Source organism: Panthera tigris, chromosome D2, assembly GCF_018350195.1.
Source record: "Panthera tigris isolate Pti1 chromosome D2, P.tigris_Pti1_mat1.1, whole genome shotgun sequence".
Taxonomy (NCBI): domain Eukaryota; kingdom Metazoa; phylum Chordata; class Mammalia; order Carnivora; family Felidae; genus Panthera; species Panthera tigris.
Genome location: NC_056670.1, coordinates 16,487,895 through 16,510,181, shown reverse-complemented (window position 1 = coordinate 16,510,181; position 22,287 = coordinate 16,487,895). Strand labels below are relative to the sequence as shown.

At 43.5% G+C, this 22,287-nt stretch overlaps 1 protein-coding gene across 2 annotated transcripts in view; it reads left to right on the top strand.

The window, feature by feature from the left end:
• The first annotated feature begins 824 nt into the window (after positions 1-824).
• Positions 825-22,287, top strand: part of DISC1 (DISC1 scaffold protein) — a 355,103-nt gene continuing 333,640 nt past the window's right edge. For both annotated transcript variants that reach the window (XM_042960019.1, XM_042960020.1), the window contains exon 1: positions 825-1,184. In XM_042960019.1, coding sequence (XP_042815953.1) covers positions 1,127-1,184 — 58 coding nt within the window. In that variant the 5' untranslated portion in view covers positions 825-1,126. The remainder of the gene's footprint in view (positions 1,185-22,287) is intronic.

The window sequence follows — 22,287 nt, the reverse complement described above, 5'->3', positions numbered from 1 at the left end:
AATTCAGCCTGATCCACTTTATGTTCCTTTCACCATTCCCCCACATCCTTAATATCCATGCTTGTATTCATTCTGTCCCCAGACACACCGACTTTCAAAGCACGTCTATGTGTTTGCACCCACAAGGGTCTTATCTTTTGAAACACCTTGGCCCTAAAATTCTGCTGAGATCTTCCCTTTCCACTAGAAATTCTTCCTGACACTTCTTCACACTTTCTTACCCCCCAAATTCTGCAACAGTTTTTTTTTTTTTTTTTTTTAATGTCAAGCCTCTGGCTCTTGGCATATGTATGTTATTTAGTTTTATATGCACGTGTTTATGTTCCCAACTGGAGGTCAGCTCCTTAAGGATAAGAACCATTTCTGGCAGGTGCTAGACGGGGTAGGGGTGGGGAAGGTGCCCCAGCAGCCTCCTTTAATGAACCAAACAGAAGGGGTGAAGGTCCGTCAGGGGGCCTAGAAGCTCCACATGGACCACAGCCTTCCTCCTGCGCCGGCTGCCCAGTCTGGGGAGGGGCTCTGGGACCGGTCCACCGCTGCCAGAAGATTCAGAAAGTTGGATTCACATTTCATTTTTGAGCAACTGCTCTCGCATCTCTTTGCCGGTGTGACCTGACCTCTTCCCACTTTCTCCCCAGCCTCACATCCCCTCTATGCCTTCCATCAACCCTTTGGTCACTTCCCTAATCGCGCGTCTGGGAGGCAGACTCCCCCCTCCCCCACCCAGAGGGCTGCCAGTCTCCTTTCTAGTACACCCGTTCCCCTCCCCGCACTTCCCCTCTCGGGTTCTCCCAGAAATGGGCGAGAGAGCGAGCGGCAAACTTTCAGAGGTCCCGGAGACAGGCTGTGCGCCGCCCGCCCCAGGCGCGCGGGAGTGAGTGAGTGTGTGTGTGTGTGTGTGTGTGTGTGTGTGTGTGTGCCTGCGCGCGCGAGCGCGCGTCTGAGTGTGTAAGGGGCCGAGGCTGGAAAGGAAAGCGGCCGCCTCGCGTAGAAGGAAGGAGCCTCCCCCTTCCTCGTCGCCCCCCTCCCCACTTCCCGTCCAGCTTGCTGTCGCTTCCCCCTCCGCGGGCCTCGGGGCACACGGAGACTTCCCACGGCCGAGAAGCTGGAGGAGCCTGTGGGGCTCATGCTGGGCGGGGGACCCCAAGGCGCCCCGGCCGGTGGCGGCGGGGGCCACTGCGCAGGTAGGGGCGCTGTCACCGCAGCCCGGGGGTTCCGAGGGATGGGGGGTGGATGGGAGAAATCCAGGCGCGGAGGGCGCGTTCTGCCCCCTGGAAATCGTGTAGGTCTGGGGGTGTGCCTGTAACCATCTTGTGTGAAGTGCATCCCTTTCGAAGTGAGGGAAACCGAGGGCGCGTGGCGTGCCGGGGTAAGAGAGACGTGGGTCTGGGGCTTCCAGGTCCCTCCCCAAGGACTGTGTTGAGATCCCGGCCGGCGGCAGTTTTTGAAACTGCGCTTGTAGGACCCGCCCCGCTAGGCGGGTCCCGGTGGCAGGGGAAGGAGTCAAGGGCTTGGGGTTGGGATCAATGCGGAGACCCTCACACTCGCCCTAGTCCTGAGGCTCAGCCGAATCTCGGGTTCCACCCCATCGGAGACCTGGGAGGAGGAGATTGGGGGTGGGATATGGAACACAGTGCTGGCACTTCCCCAAGGGTCTGCTCTGCAAACAGTTTCACCTCCCACTTCCGACTTGGTGACAGGAACGCCCAAAGCCCGGCTCTGGAGACACCAATGCATTTTCAGCGGCTGGAGCACGGGTCACGCTGTCGATTCTCATTGTTGACACTGAGGCCCTTAAGTGGATTGTTGCTTTCCAAGAATGACAGGACTTCTCCCACAACCCCACTCTTAAAATGTATGCAAAGGAATCTGAGACTTTCGGAGGGGAATAGGTTCGGAGTCAGGGAGCGCTGGGTTGTGCCCTTGCTGCACCAGAAGAGGGCCCAGTAACTTTAGACACATCCCTTAACATCTTGGAGCCTTGGTTTTCTCCTATGTAAAAGAGAACGTTACAAACCTTCAAAATGTGTGCTCAGTTAGACAGATGAGATTTGGGTAATATCAGAGTCCTAAGAGCAGGAGGTTGGAGACAATCTGCCTCCATCTGAATCCTGGACTTAGTCATACCTCAGTTTCCCCATTTATAAAGTGGGGGCAGTGTCAGTGCCTACCTCATAGGGTTGTCATGGGGTTTAATTGTGGCGGTGGGTGTGAAGCACCTAGTCCAGAGCCTGAGATACACAGTAAGGTCCAAATAACCCTGAGTTCCTATTTTTACCTAAAGCCTAAAATAATTTGGCGTGCTGTGGAAATACCAGTTGGATTTGATTCAGGTATAAATAGCAGACTGTTTTAAAAGACACTTAATTTTATTATATTCAGGCATGGCACCTGAAGTCTTTTGAAGTTTAGTTGTGAATCTGTGTCACTGATCACGAAGAGCCTGGATCTGGTGTCTGAGCTCGGTAACCTTGGGCCTCAGTTTCCTCATCTGTTTACAAAAAAGACCAAAGAAAAGAAACATGGGGACAGTAATTACCGCTTTTTGTACTGATAGAGCTTCCTGAAGATCAAATGAGGTAAAAGATCTGGAAGTGCCTTGAAGAGTATGAGTCACTAAGCAAATCCAAGACGTCACTGCTACCAGCAGGGATTAATAACATCTGCAATTTTTTAGAGCCCCCAATGTGTCAGGCAACTCTCTTAGGAATTCCTTTGATGAAATCTGCCCTAAACCTTTGTGAGGTGGGTATTTATAATCTTCATTTCCCCTGCATAAAGCTGAGGTCAGGGTTATCCTGCTTCTTTCGCAAGGTCACATAGCAGGTAAGGGTAAAGGCAGGATTTGAATCTTAGTGTGGGTGCTTCTCACACATGTGTTCTGAACCACTGGCCAAACTGAAGTTGTCGATATAAGCTGTGGTTCAGAGTAGAGCTATGTTACATTAGAGGAGATAATATATCCTAACATATTTATAGATTCTAAAATATGAGTGAGGGTGCTTGGCTGGCTCAGTCAGTAGAGCATATGACTCTTGATCTCAGGGTTGTGAGTTTGAGCCCCAGGTTGGGCATAGAGATTACTACATACACACATACATGTATATACATATGTACATACATATATACATATATATGTGAATTGTTAATTCTGGTAGATGAGACTTTGAAATAATCTTAATTCTTCTTGCACAAATAATGAAAATCTGCAGAGAAGAAAGGTATTAAAATCTTGAAAGGACATATCTCAAGAATTTATTGCAAATAGTAGACTAAATGACCTTTGAATTAATGTTTTATTTTAACATTTAAATTTGCCAGAACTTGTAAGGTGGTATCATGGTTACTTTGCAAGGCTGGGACCTAGGATATTTCTGCAGGGACTTCGCTACTCACCTGAGATGCTCCCCCTGGAGGGAAATGGACCTTTATTATTAATATTATTGTTATTATTTATTTTTTAAATATAATTTATTGTCAGATTGGTTTCTATACAACACCCAGTGCTCATCCCAACAAGTGCCCTCTTCCATGCCCATCACCCACTTCCCCCTCTCCCCCACCAAAATGGACCTTTAGAGAAAGTCTGCATCCCTGAGGGAGAGTGAATGCCAGGCCTCTATGCTGCAGAAACAATTCCAAATTCATTTATTTCCTAAATGAAGTTTCTCTTATTCTCCCCCCCCCCCCAAAGCAACACATGCTCATTACAGGAAGCACAGAAAACTACAAATAAGAGAAAGAACATTACAAATCACTATAGTCCCGGGGCACCGGGGTGGCTCAGTTGGTTAAGCATCCAGCTTCACCTCAGGTCATGATCTCACAGTTTGTGGGTTTGAGCCCCACATCAGGCTTCACGCTGATAGTGTGGAGTCTGCTTGGGATTCTCTCTCCCTCTCTCTCTGCCCCTCCTCCACTCATGCTTTCTCTCTCTCTTAAAAATAAATAAACTTAAAAAAAAATCACTATAATCCTATCAATGCAGGCAAATAGCTTGACATCTCTGTTCTTGTAATCCATTTCTGTGCTATGTTCATCAATTTATATCTTTAAAAAATGGGATGCAAACTATTATTGTTTTGTTGAATGACAAAAATAATGCTTGCTCATTGCTTAAATATCAAGATATTAATTTGGGAAACCAGCCAACATTTGTGATGTGCATTGTAACTTTTTCTTTAAAAAAAATCTTAACATTTTGATTGGAAAAGGATTAGAGATGGAGTTGTTGATGTTTGAGTTTTATTGTGGTTTTGGTCAAAGTTTGATGAAAGACCTTCAGAGCAAAAAGAGGGTACAGTGGTGATCTTTAAATAATAACATCTAAAGCCCAGCATAGAACAAAGTTTTTGAGTATTAAAATAGCTAACATTTTAGATTAGGGTGATTGGAATTAGTATCATTGCTTTGATAACGATGATAATAATTCAGTTTATATGCTGGGTTCTTCTGCAGAGCAAACAAAGAGCACTGCTTCCAGAGATGTCTTTGGCAGCCACTCTGGGGGTAGGGATGGTCCCCTTGGCACAGCCTGGGCCACTTGCGGCCAGTCATTTTTCAACCAGCACCATTTAGTAATGTAAGACTTTTAGCCTTTGGGAGTCTTTATGCTGTTTGTTCTTGACGTTAATGACTTTGTGGTAAAAATTCCTTAGTGAATGCCTTCTGTGCAACAATCATGCAATTTAATGGTCAGATGCTTTGACCATCCTGAATCCATTTTTTCTGTTGAAATCAGTTTACCAGCTGCATATTTGAGCACAGACTTTGCAATCAGTTTAATTTTTCACAACAAGTGGAAGGGGGAAAGAATTGTGGCTGACCAATGGATATTATTTCTATTTGGCTTTGGAAGGCAGTCAGGAGCCCCCATGCTGTGCTCAGCGGCTGACTTGACCACCGGTTTGGCCCCGCCCTTCTTCCTTTTGGCCACTTGCCTACTGTCATGGCTCAGAAATGGATGGTAGAGATTGTGGGGCTTCCTGTAATCATTACGGGCATTGGTCATCAAGTGTTATAAACAGAATCACAGAACTTATTGCTGGATGGAACTTCAAAAGATCATTTGGTTAAGCCTCTTGAGTTCTGGCAGGTGAGGCATTGAGAAGTGCATTTACCAATTGTGGGTGCTGAGAACAATGTATTTGGTCAATATAATGTAGTTGTAAGTGCAGGAGACCTGTTCACAAATGAAGTAATTGAAATAAATAGGCCTAGATCATCTTTCCCTTGTCAAATTCAGGTTCGTTTCCCAGCCACATCGCCTTGTGTTCATCCATTTAAAATACATGGAAATATTCTACTTGCTCAACTCCAACATTTACCTGTCATGGTAGGACTTTTTCCCTTTACTTTCAGATCGGGTTAAACTCTCAGAGAAATGCAATGAAAACAGTAAACTCCTTGAGGTGCGGGATAGCAGTCTCTGAGGATAAGTCAGTCTGAGAGTACTGACAGTCTGAGTGACAGTAGAGGTCAGAGTCTGACCTGCTTAGTTTATAGGCAGAAAAGGTGAGAAATGGGAGATGAGTGAGTATTAGAATCTAGGTCCTCTCATCGTACTCAGAGCTGTTTTCATTAAGCCTTGCTTCACTCCATAGTTGCTTATTTATTTAGGAATAGGCTGCCTTGGAAGGCAGTGAGTTGGGTTTTTTTTGTTTTTTTGTTTTTTTGCCACCAGTAGCATTTAAGTTGGTGTTGGCTGATTCTGTGGTTGACTATAGTGGGCAAGTCTGCATGGAGGGAGGAAGGTTGGATTGGGTGAGACTTGTAGGAATCCTTATAGCTCTAGGATTCTGTGGTTTTCGTCCTACAGAATTTGAGCTACTATGTGAATTTCCTATTCCTTTCTCATTGGGGTTTTACATTTTGAACCACCAACCCTCACTGGCCCACCCCCCCCGCCCCCACTCCCTCCCAGATGGCCCTATATGGAGACAAATTGCTTTCATGGACTGAAAGGTAATATATCTCAAGTTTAATGAGTGAATTGTGTCCTGAATATGGAACCTGAGTTTAAATTTAATTTTGTAGCGTGCACACCAACTTAACTTTTTCATACCTGTTGTCTTCTAATTTGTGAGTGGATTGATAAGATGATTTGGCATAATTATTAGGCTTGATTTTTGACACAGGAGAATGTATGTGTTTTGCATTTACAAATGAAGGCATGCCTCATCTTACTCAAGCACTGATAGAAAAAGGTGGGCTATTTTACAGGGGTCAAATGAGAAAAGAAGTAAACATAGAGATAAGTTGGGGTTCTCCTATTTCTAATACACTGGACAGTTAGAACTGCAAAAGCTGTTTTGGGATTGCAAATCCTCTGATAAAAAAAAAGTTTATTTCAGCACAGTTCTTAATATTTCCCCAATGCTTTTCTTGATAGCCACAGGCCAGGCACAGTGAAATATGAGACAGCTGTCCTTGGGTGTAGATAATCTGCATCCGATTCAAACAGTAGACTTGGAGGCCTTAAATTACCTGGACTTCTTAAACTGAGATATAATTGACATACATTATATTAGTTTCAGATGTACAACATAATGATTTGATATTTGTGTATATTGTGAAATGATTGCCACAATAAGTCTAGTTAACATCCTTCACCACACATAGCTACAAAAATTTTTTTCTTGTGATGAGAACTTTTGAGATCTGCTTTGAAGATCGTGTAAGATCTACCTTGACTGTCAATCCTTTTGTTTCCCTTGGACTGCTTATAGAATTCTAGAGACATTAATTTATGCATTTATTCATTCCATTGTATTTATTTGTCCATTCAAGAATGTTTGTTTGGCACGTACTCTACACATAGCACTGTGGCATGCACAGCAGGCTGTTTAAAGATGTATTAGGTTATCCTCACCGACCACCCAGTCTAGAGGAAAGATGTAGCAAAGCCTGCTGTTTTTTCCAAGTGCTGTAAGGTGACCCTTATTGGTTAACAACACTCCTAGGATGCTTCTTTGGATGATGTCTCCGGGCTTCCCTATGTCTTCCTGGTCTTGACACTTGATTGTATTGGGATTTCTTTGCTCCGTTAAGTCCTTCCAGCCCCACGCTGCTGCCACGATAATCTTCCCAAAGCACAGATCTGATTAGGTTACTGTTACTCTGTGCAAAGACTCATTGTCCCACAAGCAAATTCTTACCGTTCTTCACATTCCTTGCGAGGCCTTCCATAAACTGACCCCTAAATCCCTAAAACTGATACTCTGGCTCTTTTATTGCACACGTTATTCTGCCCAGCAAGAATATTATGGAATCTGTCCGCTCCCCCACCCTCCCCACCCCCCAATCTCTACACATCAAAATGTTATCACTCATTTAAGATCTAGCCAGTAAAACTTCTCAGCCTTCCCTGGTCCTCCAGAGTCATCCACTCCTTCCCTCTTTTTCTGTTATAGTTTGTTATGTATTTAAGCTGCTTTTCTGACTTTAGTGTAAACTCCTTTAGCTCAAGGGGGCAGTCTGGTTTATTGGTTTGCTTCCTTACCCCCTCATCTGTGTACCACTCTCACTGAATTGAATTAAACTCTTTATTATGGTTTACATGCACTAATCCAGTGTGTAGATTAACCACACCTGTTATTTTTATATCTTTCAAAAGCAATCAAGAGTTTTAAAAGTTCAGTTCAAATGTTTATTGAGTTACACAAACTACATTGCCAGGAGCCATTATAGCAGTTTAAGGTAAGAAAAAAATGTAGAGTCTGCCCATGCCCTTGAGGAGCTTACAGTTCAGTGGAGAAAAGAGAATTCGTTCTTAGGAAATTTCTGGATTTTGTTTTATCAGAATAATTGGGCACATTGGGATACACCAAAATCATTAAGAAGTAACGAGCACCCAGTAGATACCCAGGGAATGTTGTCCAGGGTGGATAGATGGATGGATGGAGGGAGGAATATAGGAGGAATCCTTTAATTTATAATTTATCAATTGCAGTCTTTATTCCTAGATATACTAATTTTTTAAATGTTTTTAAAAATGTTAATTTATTTTTGAGAGAGAGAGAGAGAGCAGGGGAGAGGCAGGGAGAGAAAGAGAGAGACAGAGAATCCAAAGCAGGGTCTGAACCATCAATGCAGAGCCCAGTGTGGGGCTCGAACCCACGAACTGTGAGATCATGAGCTGAGCTGAAGTCAGATGCTTAACTGATTGAGCCACCCAGGCGCCCCACTCCTAGGTATAATAATTTTGAAGATAATTTACTCAGGTATTGATTCTCATGCTTGTATATAAAATGTGCTGCTCTTCATCTAGGAAGAGGTATCCTAGTTCTCCATCTGTAGAAACTGCATTAACCCCCTGGCTGTGGTGTTGTGTTTGCCTAATTTCATTGACTTTCTCCTCTCAGGCAGCTCTGTCATGAGGACACATGTTTTCCAGGCTGGGGGAGGCCTCCAGCTGTCTGGGGACCGTGATGAAGGGGAGTGTCTCACACTGATGCAACACTCATGATCTCATCCTCTACCCAGACAGCCAGTTGGCCTTGGGGTTGTGGAATGAGTTGTGAACTATTTCCCAATCATGCGGCTTTTGTGTGTCTTTCTTTACTTGACTTAAATAGTACTTTGATTGGAAAAATGGACAAATTCTATCATTTTAATCCAACTGTTATATTTTCCTAACTCTTTGATTTGGGATTATCTAACACATTTATTCAAATATTGTTTTAGAATTTTTTTTTGAAAAGCATAAGGGATATATATGAAAAGTATTGATATTGTATATGAAAAAGTATTGATATTGTCTCGTTTTTCCCATTTGGCTGAGGTAGACTAGGGCTCAGTGGAAATAAAGTGAGATATTCCAAGGGAGTTGCTTTACCTTAGGCTAATCTTGGGATGAATTCATATTGACACTGCCTTTAAATTTTTATTCTGCTTTTTAATGAGGAAAAGATCCCCTCCCTCATTTTTAAACAATATTCAACTCAAATTTGGAGACTGCCTTTTCCAATAAAATGAATAATTATTAATCATTACAGAGCTGGGGAAGGGGTGAGTCAGCCACAAATTTAGTATAGAGAAACACACTCTTTTGGACATGCCTTTGCATTAGTCTGGGCTGAATTTGTTGAGGGCAGGCCAGGCCAGGCCAAGTCGTATTTATCTTCTTACCATTTCTATTCGACCTGAAGTAGGAATAAAGGTTTATTGAGTGGCGTTGGTTTAAAGTAACCTGTGTAATACAGCCCCCAGGGTTGCAGGAGAATTGTTTCTTAACCAGTGGTGGCTCCTGCCATGCTACACGGAGAGGCTTAGGCAGTGGCTGCATTAGAAAGGAGAGGGTAGTGTACTTGTTTTAAAGTTGTTTTATATGCAAGCCCACTCTTTAGACAGACTGCGTGTTCTAGATCAATACAAGTGGGGACAGTTTCTAAAGGTGCTTTCATTCACACATTTCATAAGAGAAGAATGTCAGTTGCCCATACCAAAGCACATTGCCATGACTTTAATTTGGAGTGGCTGTAAAAGACTGTGAAGCATGTGGGGGGCTGCAGCAACCCCAAGCCAACTCTTGGTGCTCCCACTTCTCCCAGCACCACCTACGTTCTGTTGCTCATGACGTTCATCACTTACTGTGATATATTGTGAATTCCTGAAGCATCGGACAAATGCATCTCCTCACGGAAAGGGCAGAGATGCATTGCCAAGACAAATTTCATTTAAATTGTGATGAAAATACTTCAAGTTACTCGTTGTATAGTGGAAAAGTGATGGTTAGCTATGTTTGGTCAGGAGGCCGGATGGGAGTCGGACCCTGGGCAAGTCCCTTAATCTCTCTGGATCTCAGTGTCCTCCCTTGTGGAAACGAGGGGAATGAGATCAGCCCTCAGTGTAGAACTGTGGTAAAATCCTTCATATAAAAGCTCATCACAATCTATAATATTTTTGTGTAAAGAATTGCTTTTATTATAAACTTGCTGATACTGTCCCTAAGGTCAGTCCTTCCTTTAATCTCAGTTTGCCTTATAGCTTGTCCCTCACATCCCAGTCTGGGTCCCTGATCCCTTAACTAAATCACATTAGTGTTTCTGTGGCAAACTAGCTGCTCGTTCCCAGAACTCAGTGGAATAAATAAAGGCCCTTGATCGCTTTGCATCTGTGCGCACGAGGTTTGCCACCCTACGAGATCGAGCTCGGTGAAGTCAGATGTCTGCAAGGCAAAGGAGAGGAAGCCTGTGGTTCTCAGACGGACACTTCTGGGTTCTGAAATTCTAGATGATGCATCACGAACTTGTACTTAATAGTTGTTGTCGTTTTGCTTCCTCTCTCCCGGCCCCCCGCCTCTCTTTTCTTCCTCCTCCATTTTCAATTCTTAGCCTCAGCTACTGTTGGGTTGTCTCTACTGAGCCAGGCTGCTGATAAGCCATGACCAAGCCCAGCACTGTACAAGGGGTGAGCAGAGGGCCACGGGAAGTGGTGCAGGGAGGGTGGGAACGAGACTTTATGGAGGGTGTGTTGTCCAGTCTAGCTTCAGCACACTTCCAGAACAGGTGTGCACATGGTCCCTCTGCAAGGCGGCAGGGGTGGTCTGCTCTGGGTGGTGGGGAGGTTCCTGGACTCAGCTTCCAAGACTGTGAGCTCACTAGGCCTCCCTGGTTTTTGATTCTTGGCCTGACACTTGGATTCTTTGTGCTTTGCCTAAGCCACTAGGGAGGGCCACATTGTGTGGACTGCCTTGCAAGAGTTTTGATTCTTCTCTTGAGGCTGCCTCTTGGATTAATCCTGTATGGCCACGTTTTGCAACCTGAGGGCAAATGATACCTTATGCTGTATGCTTCCCAGGCCCCTGAGACTGCTCGTCTTGGAGGGAGCACGGGACAACTGCTGTAATTGACAGGCCTGCAGGGGACAGGGTTGCAACAGTCAAGGTGCCCCCTTACATGCCCACCACCTGCAGTCAAGGTGAGCGAGTCCTTTGGCATATGTGATGCTGTCTTGGGCTCTGAGCATTCTAGAGTTCCTTGTGATAAGGCTTCGTGTCGGTGATTAATACCAAATGTATCACGGAGAGTGATGGTTGCATGACAGAGTATATTGCATTGGCTCTGCAAAGGGAATTCTGGTCTAGACCCAGACAATCTTTGCTTTTTTCAAGGTGCAATTTAATTTTGGTTTTCTCTTTATAAAACGTTCATCTGTATGAAACGTAAGCTTTGTAAGAGTCTCCATTAGGACACTGTCTGTGTTTTGGTTTCTTCTCTGATGGGTTGCCTCTCCCGTCGCAGAAAATTCGCCGCTCCTGCTGATATCACTTCATACCCAAAGAGGGCATTCTAACCTTAAAAGAAGTTCAGCTCAGCAGCATGCCTGCCATTGCCTTTCTCTCTAAACTCGGAGTTTGCTCACTCCCTTGGCTTCTCAGGTGTTTTGGCTCCGGGGAAGAAACAGTCACGGTTCATGTGTATTTAATAAAACCATTATGAAAACGAACCCAACCCCAGCGCACACTGGGGTGGAGCAGGACCTGGCTGCTTGCTTTGCCACCGAACCTCACCGGCTCCCTGTAACTTTGGGGAGCTGTTTTCACTGAGGGAGAACTTCTGTGAGCTTGGGGACTTGGCAGGCCAGTTGGCTGATCCTTTGGGTGTTCTTTCAGCATTGTCTGCAGAGACTGTGGGAGTCAAAGGCCCTTCAGTGCAAAGATAATGCCAGCTTGTTCCCTGGAACCCCAAAGGAGTCAGAGTCAAAGGGACTTTTTGTTTCGCCAACAGAAAACCCACAGGAAATCCCAGCTTCAGCTACTTCTGTGCGGTCTCATTGTGCCGTCAGATCCGACTGTGCTCAGGCCTCCTTTGAGAGAGGCAGTAACTCGTACAAAAAAATAAATGAAAGGATGCCGTTCGCAGTGGCCGGGGATCAAGTGCACACGCCATGTGCACTAATGTGCAGGTTGGGCACTTGCCTTAGACCCCAGTGCCCAGGCTCTTTCAGCAGTGAGCTCTTGGCAGGCGGACTGAAGGGGATGATAGCCATATCCTACTGTTAGGAGACTCGAGTGTGGTCATATGAGTAAAGATCTGAGTAACAGTGTCTTTCTCATTGTGGGCACTTGTATTATTATTATGATTATTATTATTGATGGGTTATAATTAGATTTCAAATCTCTAATAGCAGTTCTGTCACTTGCCCTTTGTAAGCTGGGCAGTAGTTATGCTTATTTTGTTGGACTGTTGTGAGCATTACAGGAGGTAATAAACACGAAGGACTTAGAAAACAGTAGCAAACTAAAACAGGGGAGGCTGCAGCCCTCTACGTGCGGGTGATGTCCTGCCCAGCATCCCAGTTGAGGGGTGAGTGGGGCTGACACTCAGGCTGGGCTGCTGTGCTGAGGAAGGCCTGCCTTTTCCTAATTCATCAGCTTGGAGACACTACTTTTTTCTAACATAGTTTCCTAGAGGGGATGTCTTTTCATAGTCTGTCACCCCCGAGGAGGTGCCCGTTGAAAAATGTGCCCAGTGGTACCATTTGTGCCAGCAGTGGCTCTGTCGACAAGAGAAAGATGCTGTTGTCAGGGTAGCGAGCGGGGTTGTCTGGAGGAGGGTGTGGCGTGCTTCAGCCGGCTCTGTCTTGCTCACTTCACTGTGATTTCAGTGATGGGATTACCATAGTCGGAGGAACAATTTTGCCATTTCCTCAATTCTGAATTTTCTCTAGGATTCTCCTTGAAGCCAAGGGCTATAGTCCTTTTCCTTCCAAGGCCCCTTCCCCACCACTGCCCTGCTCGTGTCCTCCAGCGTGGACAGTTGTTAACACAGGCCGGAAAAGAATGGGCAAGGGTGTAGGCCGGGTGCTGGTTGTTGACTCTTGGCCCCTCACCTGCCCTTCTGTGCGTTGCTCTTTACTGCTGGGGCTGGGAGTCTGAAAGCGGCGCGTCCCTAACTCCCTTGCCAGCTCCCTTCCTGTTAAATTCTGCCAGTAAGAGGCACTTGTGGGGCACCAGAGGCAGGAGGAAGAGAAAAGCTTGTGAATTCTGGGTTTTTCAGTGGGGCACCTGCAGACGTGCACTGTAGCGGTGGCAAGGCTGTGTGATTTGGGGACTGCAGCAGCCCTGGCAGGTGGCCTTTGTTTCCCAGGCCCGAGAGCCAATGCCCACCACCTCTTGCCCTGCAGCACATGCGCAGGCTCTGGGACACACAGCCCAGGAGCACCAGCCCCTGATTTTTAGCTACTATCCTTTCCTCCTCTTGGCTCCACCTTTCCTTCTCCTTTGTTCTCTTCCAGTTCTTTCCACACCTCTGTGACCAACTCCCTGGATTAAATGTCCTCTGTTTGGTGTACCTGGAGTGGTCCCAGGTTTCCTGTACTCTGTGTACAGCTTGTGTGGACTCTAAATCTGTTGGGTGCTTAGGGGCTGGTACACTCCCTAGGATCTCATAGCACATGGACCCTTCCCCGTGTTTCATCTTCATCACATGTGTTAGGATTACTGCCATAGCCTTTAAAGTAGGCTTTCAGCCTTTAGCCTCTTCCTAATCACAGTGGACATTCTGGTCTGATTAATTGCCCCAAAACTCTACTTCACCTGGCTCACACCTCTGCTTAAAATCTTACAATTCTTATGACAGCCACCCTGATGGTGAGAATCATAACTATGGACACCTCTTCTGCGATCCTAGTAACGGAGAGGTCTGTGCAGTCAGAGAGTCATTCCTTCACCCTGGCTGGGAGGAAGGTGGTTAACTCAGCGGTAAATACACCAGCAGTCACGTGAATGTGAGGAAGATTTTGTACTGGGCTGTGGCTGCCTCCTCCTTCTTCCTTCCCCTCTCTGGTTCCTTGTTCAAGTCAAACTGCACTGCTCTGGCTGCTCCTCCTCTCCTGGAGGGCAAGTTCAGCTTATAAGCCCCGCCCAATATCCTGGGAAGTTTAAATCGTGTCAGTTCTTATAAACTGATGGAAATACATGTACTGTGAGAAGTGCAGACGGTTGTAAGCCTAGATAAGATTGTTATTGTCTTGGGAGGGGGGTTTCTCACCCACAGGTTTTCTGACTTCCTTGAAGTAGTGTTTTTAGGGAATTCCATATTGAAGAAGATGGGAAGACTTAAGGGAAATGAATGGGACATTGTAGGGTCGCCTGGAAGAAAAATAATACAGTTAATGTACAAACATAACTTTATTGATTCTATATAAAAAACAGAACATAGTCATTATAAAAAAAAAACAAGGCTGAAAAATACATCATGGAAGAAGAAATGATCCCTCATGTCCCACCTTTCTCACTCTTAATTTTTTACCAAACATCCTTCTAGAAGGTTCTCAGAGCCTGTGTTATGTGCACTACAATATTATAGAAATGGGATCATGCTGCATCTTTTTTTTTTTTTAACTTAATTTTATTCCCACTTGTTAGTATAGCACAGAAATGTTTTCATGTCAACAAATACTGCTTTACATCATTATTGTGAATGGCTACACAGTACTCCATGTTTGTACCATAATTTACTCATCCAGTCACATTAAATTGGAATGTTTACGGTTGTCATTCCATTATTTGCCTTAATTTTTATTAAGTTCTTGTATTTAAGGTGATGCTAGTGCCATAACAGATATTCAGAGATATCGATGGCTTAAAACATTAGAAGTATATTTTTCTTGAAGGTAAAGTTCAGACTCTCCCTCCCTATTGAGAGACCAGGCTTGGCTGGAGGGGCTGCTCTGCCTTGCATGACCATTCAGGGTTTCAGGCTGACAAAGGCCCCACTACTTTCAGCATGTGGCTTCCAAAGTTGCCCAGGACTTTGCCACCCAGCTAGCCGGTAGTGAAAGGAAGAGCAGAAGACTTCATGGGAGGTTTTTATGCATTAGAACCAGAAGTGGGGGATACTGCTTCTGCCCACATTCCGTTGGTCAGTCAGTCACGTGGCCATATAAAGCCATGAGGAACGCTGCGAAATGTAGTTTAGCTGTGCATGCAGGAGGAGAAAGCAATAGGTTTGGGGAACAGTGGCCATTCTCTGCCACAGCTTTCCCTACTGGTCACCAAAACTCCTTTCACTTCCCCCTGCCTCACATTTCCACTCACACTTCCCAGAAGGAGACACTGGAGGTCCTATGCAGTCATTGCGTCTTGATCACTTTTCAGGATCTCTGGCTGATGTGCAGTCTTCTCTTTCACATCTAAATGAGGATCCTCATGTTTCTGTGACTTCTGACTTAAAAAGGAAAACCATTATTTGCCTTCTCCCAGCCTCTCTCAATTTTCAGTGGTGGAGCAGAGACGTCATAAAGCACAAAAAACTCCCACTTGGAAGAGGGTAAGATAGGATGTGCACAGCAGTCCCGTGTGCAAAGCAATCACCAAAGCCATTGGGTAGGCAAGGTGGAGTCCTCCCAACAGGCGGTGGGAGAACTTTCTCCATTAGACCTCGGTTCTGCTTTCTTAGAGGAAATCTCTAACTGATTGGTCTCCATGGTCTGTCCTGCCAAGTCCCTCTTTGTCTTTTATTCTCCCCGGCAACATTTGAAGTGGTTGCTGGGGAGTCTGCCATCTTCATGAGGGTGTGCATAGCTTTTGCTGCTCTCTGTTTGGTGGCCTGAGGTTTTTGAAGGCTCTTACAGACTTTTTAATTTTTTTAAATTCAAGCTCATGGTTTCTTAGGCCATACATTTCTGTCAAAAATGTAGTAGGGTTCTCTTCTGTTTTTTTTTTCCACTAAGTTCTTTATACCAACAGATAATCCCAAAGTTTTTTCCCAGATATTATTATCAAGCTCGACTTATTACATTACTTTATCATCCCATGCCCTTCTTTCTCAACCAAATGGTGATTATTTTGAGGCCCGTAAGCTCAGATGGGAACGCAAACTCTTAATCAGTTCCTTGTTACAGGGCTGAGTCTTTGGGCCTTTGTCACTCAAGGTTTTTCAATCTTATTTCTGACCGTTTGAGATTTAGAAGCAGCGATTTAGAAGCAGCCAGCTTTCAACCCTTTCCAACTCTTACAGTACACATGTTTCTTCATTTTAACCCCTTTCATTTATGCTTGCAAACCAACAAATTCTTTTTTTTTGAATTTTTTTTAACGTTTTATTTATTTTTGAGACAGAGAGAGACAGAGCATGAACGGGGGAGGGGCGGAGAGAGAGGGAGACACAGAATCGGAAGCAGGCTCCAGGCTCTGAGCCATCAGCCCAGAGCCCGACGCGGGGCTCGAACTCACGGACCGCGAGATCGTGACCTGAGCCGAAGTCGGACGCCCAACCGACTGAGCCACCCAGGCGCCCCAACAAACCAACCAATTCTTGAGTGAGCATATCTCTTTTTTTAATATTACTTTAATATTTACTATTTCTTTCATTTTGTTACTACTAACGTTCTACTTTCCAACTCTTTCCCTGGAGCTACAAGCATGTACCTTGTATGCTCTTTAGTTATTGCAGGTGATGATTTTATTAAATATTTTGCCACTGCATAACTTGGGCCTCCACCTTTCCAACCTCTAAGATCAGTTTCCTTGTTGTCTCCTGCCTCATTACTAAACCAGTGCTCCTTGTTTTAGGTGGGGCCTTACTTTAAGGCACTAATCATGTATCAGTTCACCTGCTGTTGTAATGTAAAAACCCAAATTCTCAGCGGCATGTCACTTTCAAAGTTTGTTATCTTGCTCATATATATAAATTACATTTTTTTAAATGAAAATTTTTTTTTAATGTTTATTCATTTTTTGAGAGAGAGAGGGAGAGAGAGAGACAGGAGCAGAGAGAGAGAGAGGAAGACACAGAATCCCAAGCAGGCTCCAGGCTCTGAGCTGCCGGCACAGAGCCTGAGCATGGGGCTTGAACCCACAGACTGTGAGATCATGACCTGAGCCTAAGTTGGCCACTTAATCAACTGACCCACCCAGGCGCCCCTGTAAATTACATTTTGAAGCAGGGTTGTTGGTGGTGGTGGTAGGGGGTAGGGGTTCTATCCTAGTTAGTCATTCAGGGATTCAGATAGACCAGTTCTCCTCTGTTTGCAACAAATGGCTTCCAGAGTCACCCAGTGAGTCAACATCTAATCAGTAGATAGAAGACAGAGCGTGGGACAACTGCAAAGGGGGCCAGGCCTAGAAGTGGAGGATATCACTTTTGTTCACAATTTCATTGACTAGGACTCAGACTCATGGCTATACATAATTTCAGGGGTAGCTGGGAAATGTAGTCCAATCATGTGTCCAAGAGAAAAGGGAAATGGGCTAGTGAGCCTCTATCTGTTTCTGCCTAGGTGGCCATGTAGCAGAGACTCTTCTAAGAGCTTTGCATATATGAACTCCTTCAATTCTATGTGATGGAAACTGTTGATTCCTCATTTAAAAATAGGAAACTGAGATACTGGGAGGTTAAATAGCTCACCAGAGTTCACATAGCTACTAGTGGTGGAGACAGGAGGCCCTCACCTCCTGGCCTGCTGCCTTATTTACCACTCTATACTGATAAAATAGAATACAGTTGAAACATAAGAGTGAAATATAGAAACGATAAAAGTGGTGATCACAGATTCAAAGATTAAAAAGTGAGATTTAGAAGTGATAAATTTTAAAACTACATAAAATAAAGAGAAATAATCATAATTTAGAAGCAGAGATACAAACTTGAGAGAATGATACACAAACTTCAATGTCGCTTAAGGATAAGATGTGATAAATGAACCATAATGGAGAAAAATTAAAGAAAGTAGAAATTAAGAAAAAAGTGTTTATATGTTGGTGGGAGTGCAAACTGGTGCAACCACTCTGGAAAACAGTATGGAGTTTCCTCAAAAAGTTAAAAATAGAACTACCCCATGATCTAGCAGTTGCACTACTAGGTATTTACCCAAAGGATACAAAAATACTGATTTAAAGGGATACATGCACTCCAATGTCTATGACACCATTATCAGCAATAGCTAAACTATGGAAAGAGCCCAAATGTCCATTGACTGATGAATGGATAGAGAAGATGTGGTGTGTATATATATATACAATGGGATATAACTTATCCATCAAAAAGAATGAAATCTTGCCATTTGCAATGATGTGGATGGAGCTAGAAAGTATTATGCTAAGTGAAATAAGTCAGTCGGAGAAAGACAGATACCATATGACTTCACTCATATGTGGAATTTAAGAAACAAAAGTGAATATAGGGGGAGGAAATAGACAAATCAAGGAATAGATTCTTAACTATAGAGAACAAACTGATGGTTACTAGAAGGGAAGAGGGTGGGGGGGATGGGTGAAATAGGTGATGGGAATTAAAGAATGCACTTGTCATGATGAGCACCAGGTCATGTAGGGAAGTGTTGAATCACTGTATTGTACATCTGAAACTGATATTACACTGTATGTTGACTAACTGGAATTTAAATAAAAATTTGGAGGAAAAAAAACCAAAAAAGTGTTTATAAAAATACATGTAAATTGAAATAAAACATCCAGATGAAGTGAAAAAGTAGTAAAATATAACAAAGGAAGAAAAATGTTAAATAAGTGAAGTAAGAATTAATTAAGTGAAAATAAAAATGTTAAAGGCAAAGCAAATTCAGGACTCAATATTTAGTAAAACAGAAAAGTATGTCTCAAAACAAAGGAAATATAGTCATACCTTTTTTTTTTTTTTTTTTTTTGAGAGAACACACATGACCAAGTGAGCAGGGGGAAGGGTAGAGGGAAAGAGACAGAATCTTAAGCAGGCTCCGCACTCAGTGCAGAGCCTGACGCGGGGCTCAGTCTCCTGACCCTGACATCATGACCTGAGCCAAAATCAAGAGTCAGACGGTTAACTGATTGAGCCACCCAGGTGCCCCTCGTCACACCTCATTTTATTGTGCTTGCAGATATTGCATTTTTTTTTGAAATAAATTGAAGGTTTGTGGCAACGTTGCAGTAGGTGAGTCTGTGGGTGCCATTTTCCCAACAGCGTTTGCTGTCTTCATGTCTCTTTATCACATTTTGGTAATTCTTACAGTATTTCCAACTTGCTCATTATTTCGTTATAGAGGTTTGTGATCAGTGATTACGACTTGTTGGAAACTCAGATAATGCTTAGCATTTTTTAGCAATAAAGTGCTTTTAAATTAAGGTATGTACATGCTGTTTTAAGCATAAGGCACACTTAAGAGACTACAGTACTGTGTGAAGATAACTTTTGTAAGCACTGGGAAATCCAAAAATTGGCCTCCCTTTATTGTGATACTTGCTTTATTGTGGTGGTATGCTTGTACAATCTTCCTCAATGCCAAATGAGAACAAAATTGAACTAAAAATACAAAATAATAAGTGAAACCAAAACAATATAAAATTACAAATCCTTTAGAGGACTATGGGATTTCAGAAATTAATGGGAAACCAGGAAAAATTAGTGGCAACATAAATTCTGCCCTCACAGTGCTCCAGTCCGAATTTATGCCTGTGATTGGGGGTTCCAGGTAGGCATTTTCAGAGCAGAGAAATGGGGGATGGGGAAGCACCACTAGGTCCCCTCCTCCTTTATAGGCCCTAAAATGCCTGAGTGGAATGATGTCCACAGGATGGCAGAATAGGAAGCTCCAGGCCCTTGTTCTCCCATGGAGATGTTTAAAAAGACAAACACAAACGATCAATTAGAGACTGGCTGAAATAACTTCACAGGAGCTCTGGAAAATAGTCAAAGGTCTACAGTAACTAAGTGAATGCCCAATTAAGAAAAAGTCACTTTCAGAATGGTAGGTTCTACAGAGTTTAAACAGCAAGTGAATAAAAAATAATTATAAATCTATGCTAATAGTATAAAGATGTCATTTGTGACATCAGTAACAAAAAGAGTGGGTGGAGCTGGGCAGAAGTAGAGTTTTTGTATGCTATTGACATTTAGTTGGTGTTGCCTCAAATTAGATTATTATAACTTTCGGATATTATATGTAATCCTCCCGGTGGCCACAAAGAAAGCATCTACAGAATACACACAAAAGGAAACGAGAAAGAAATCAAAATGTGCCACTATAAAAAATCAACTAGACACAAAGGAAGGCAATAAAGGAGGAAATGAGGGACAAAAAAGCTGCAGAAAACATGCAGAAAACAAATGGCAAAATGGCAGAAGTGAGTCTTTCATTATGAGTAATCGCTTTCAATGTGAACAGATTAAACTCACCGCAAGGCATAGATTGGCAGAATGGATAAAAAAACCGCGATCCAAGTGCATGCTGTCTACAGAGACTTACTTTAGCTCTAAGGACACATACAGGTTGAAAGTAGAAAGATGGAAAAAGACGCTCCATGCAAATCAAAAGAGAGTAATCAAAAGAGAGCTGAGGTATCTGTACTGATGTTAGGCGAAATGGACTGTAAGTAAAAAACTGTTATAGGAAACAGAGAAGGACATTGTATATTGATAAAAGGCTCAATTCACCAAGAAGAATGGACAGTTATATATGTACCAGATATCAGAGCTCCGAAATATGGGAAGCAAACACTGACGGAAGTGAAGGGAGAGAGAGCCCTGGGATGGAATGTCTGTGTAATGCAGCAAGCAGGCTGGCGCAGCCCCTGTCGTGAGTCACTTGATGCGGACATCTGTAATCTGTCAGCCCCTGTACTTGTGAATTCTGACTTCAGCTGTGCTGCCCCTGCAACTTGGTGATGAGCCTCCCCACCTTCCCACTCTCCTGTCCGAGGGCTTCTCTTTCCTCCAAACCCCGTCCCCTCCAGCAAGGCTTTTTGTATGTGTCCAGATTAATGACGTGGATCACTTGCCCTTGGCCTCTTGCACACATTGTCTCTACCACCCATTTAACACCTCTGACAATTGATGCTTTTATTTTTTACTTATATTTTGTCTACTTGTTGGTATCCTTGAACAGATCTTCAGTTCCTTGGGGGCCAATGCTTTTTTAAGTCACTGGCACTTAGCACTGTAACCTGGGCGCACAATCTTATTTTTTTGTTGAATTAATAGATGTCTCTTTAAATTGGGCCCAAACACTGATCTTAACCTTAAGCATTAGCTACTGGAAGCATCATAGATATTACATTGGGCAGCATAGCTAAGCTACTGAATTTTGTGAGCCTTGGTTTCCTAATTTTTAGGTCTGAGGTCTCTTTTTTGTGCCTCTACTATATGTGTTAGGCCAAGTGCTAATGCTCTCACTTAACCATCACACCAGCCTAAAATGGAGGGGGTACTATTCTTATCCCCATTTTTCAGATGAGAAAATAGAGGCCCAGAGACATTAAGTAACTTGCAAAAGTTATGCAATTTATAAATGGAAGACTGGAATTTGAACCCACATCTCCCTCTTTGCTTATTATTATTATTTTTAAAAATTATTTATTTATTTATTTATTTATTTATTTATTTAGAGAATCCCAAGCAGGCTCCATGCTCAGCCTGATGCTCCCTCTTTGCTTATTATTATTATTTTTTAAAATTATTTATTTATTTATTTATTTATTTATTTATTTATTTAGAGAATCCCAAGCAGGCTCCATGCTCAGCCTGATGTGGGGCTCAATCCCACAACCATGAGATCATGACCTGAGCTGAAATCAAGAGTCAGGCGCTCAACTGACTGAGCTATCCAGGTGCCCCTGCTTATTATTTTAAAGATCTGCATATACTTACCGTTCAGTCCTTGAAGTTCTTCATCATGCTTGTGATCTAAGTTCAAATGCTTTGTTACTTCTTCCCCTCCCCTGGTGCTAGGGAGGCAGGCAGGCAGAATAATGGCCCCCCAAAGATCTCTGTATACTAATCCCTGGAACCTATGAATATGTTACCTTACATGGCAAAAGAGACTTTGCTGATGCAATGAAGTTAAGGATCTCGAGATCAGGATACTATTTCAGACTTTCCAAGGGAGCCCAATGTAATCACAATATAAGTGAAAGAGACAGGAAGGAGATCTGAAGATGCTAAGCTGCTGGTTTTGAAGATGGAGGAAGAGGCCATAAACCAAGAAATTCGGGCAGCTTCTAGAAGCTGGAAAAGTCAAGAAAACAGATTCTTCCCTAGAGCCTCCATAAGGAAAGTAACAATGCTGACACCTAGATTTTAGCCCAGTGACTCTTATGTTGGACTTCTAACCTTCAGAACGGTAAGATAACACATTTATAAGTCTTCCATTTATAAATTGCATTACTTGAAGCAAGTAAATTTGCAGTAACTTGTTACAGCAGCAATAGGACACTGATACAATAGTTTTTCTGCTTTCTTGCTCTCTGGGAGATTACTGAACTAGTTCTAAAACTCCATCTTTCCCTTCACATCTCTCCCCCGCCCATCACCATTCCAAGTCACATTACAGAGCTCTCTGTCTCCACTGGAT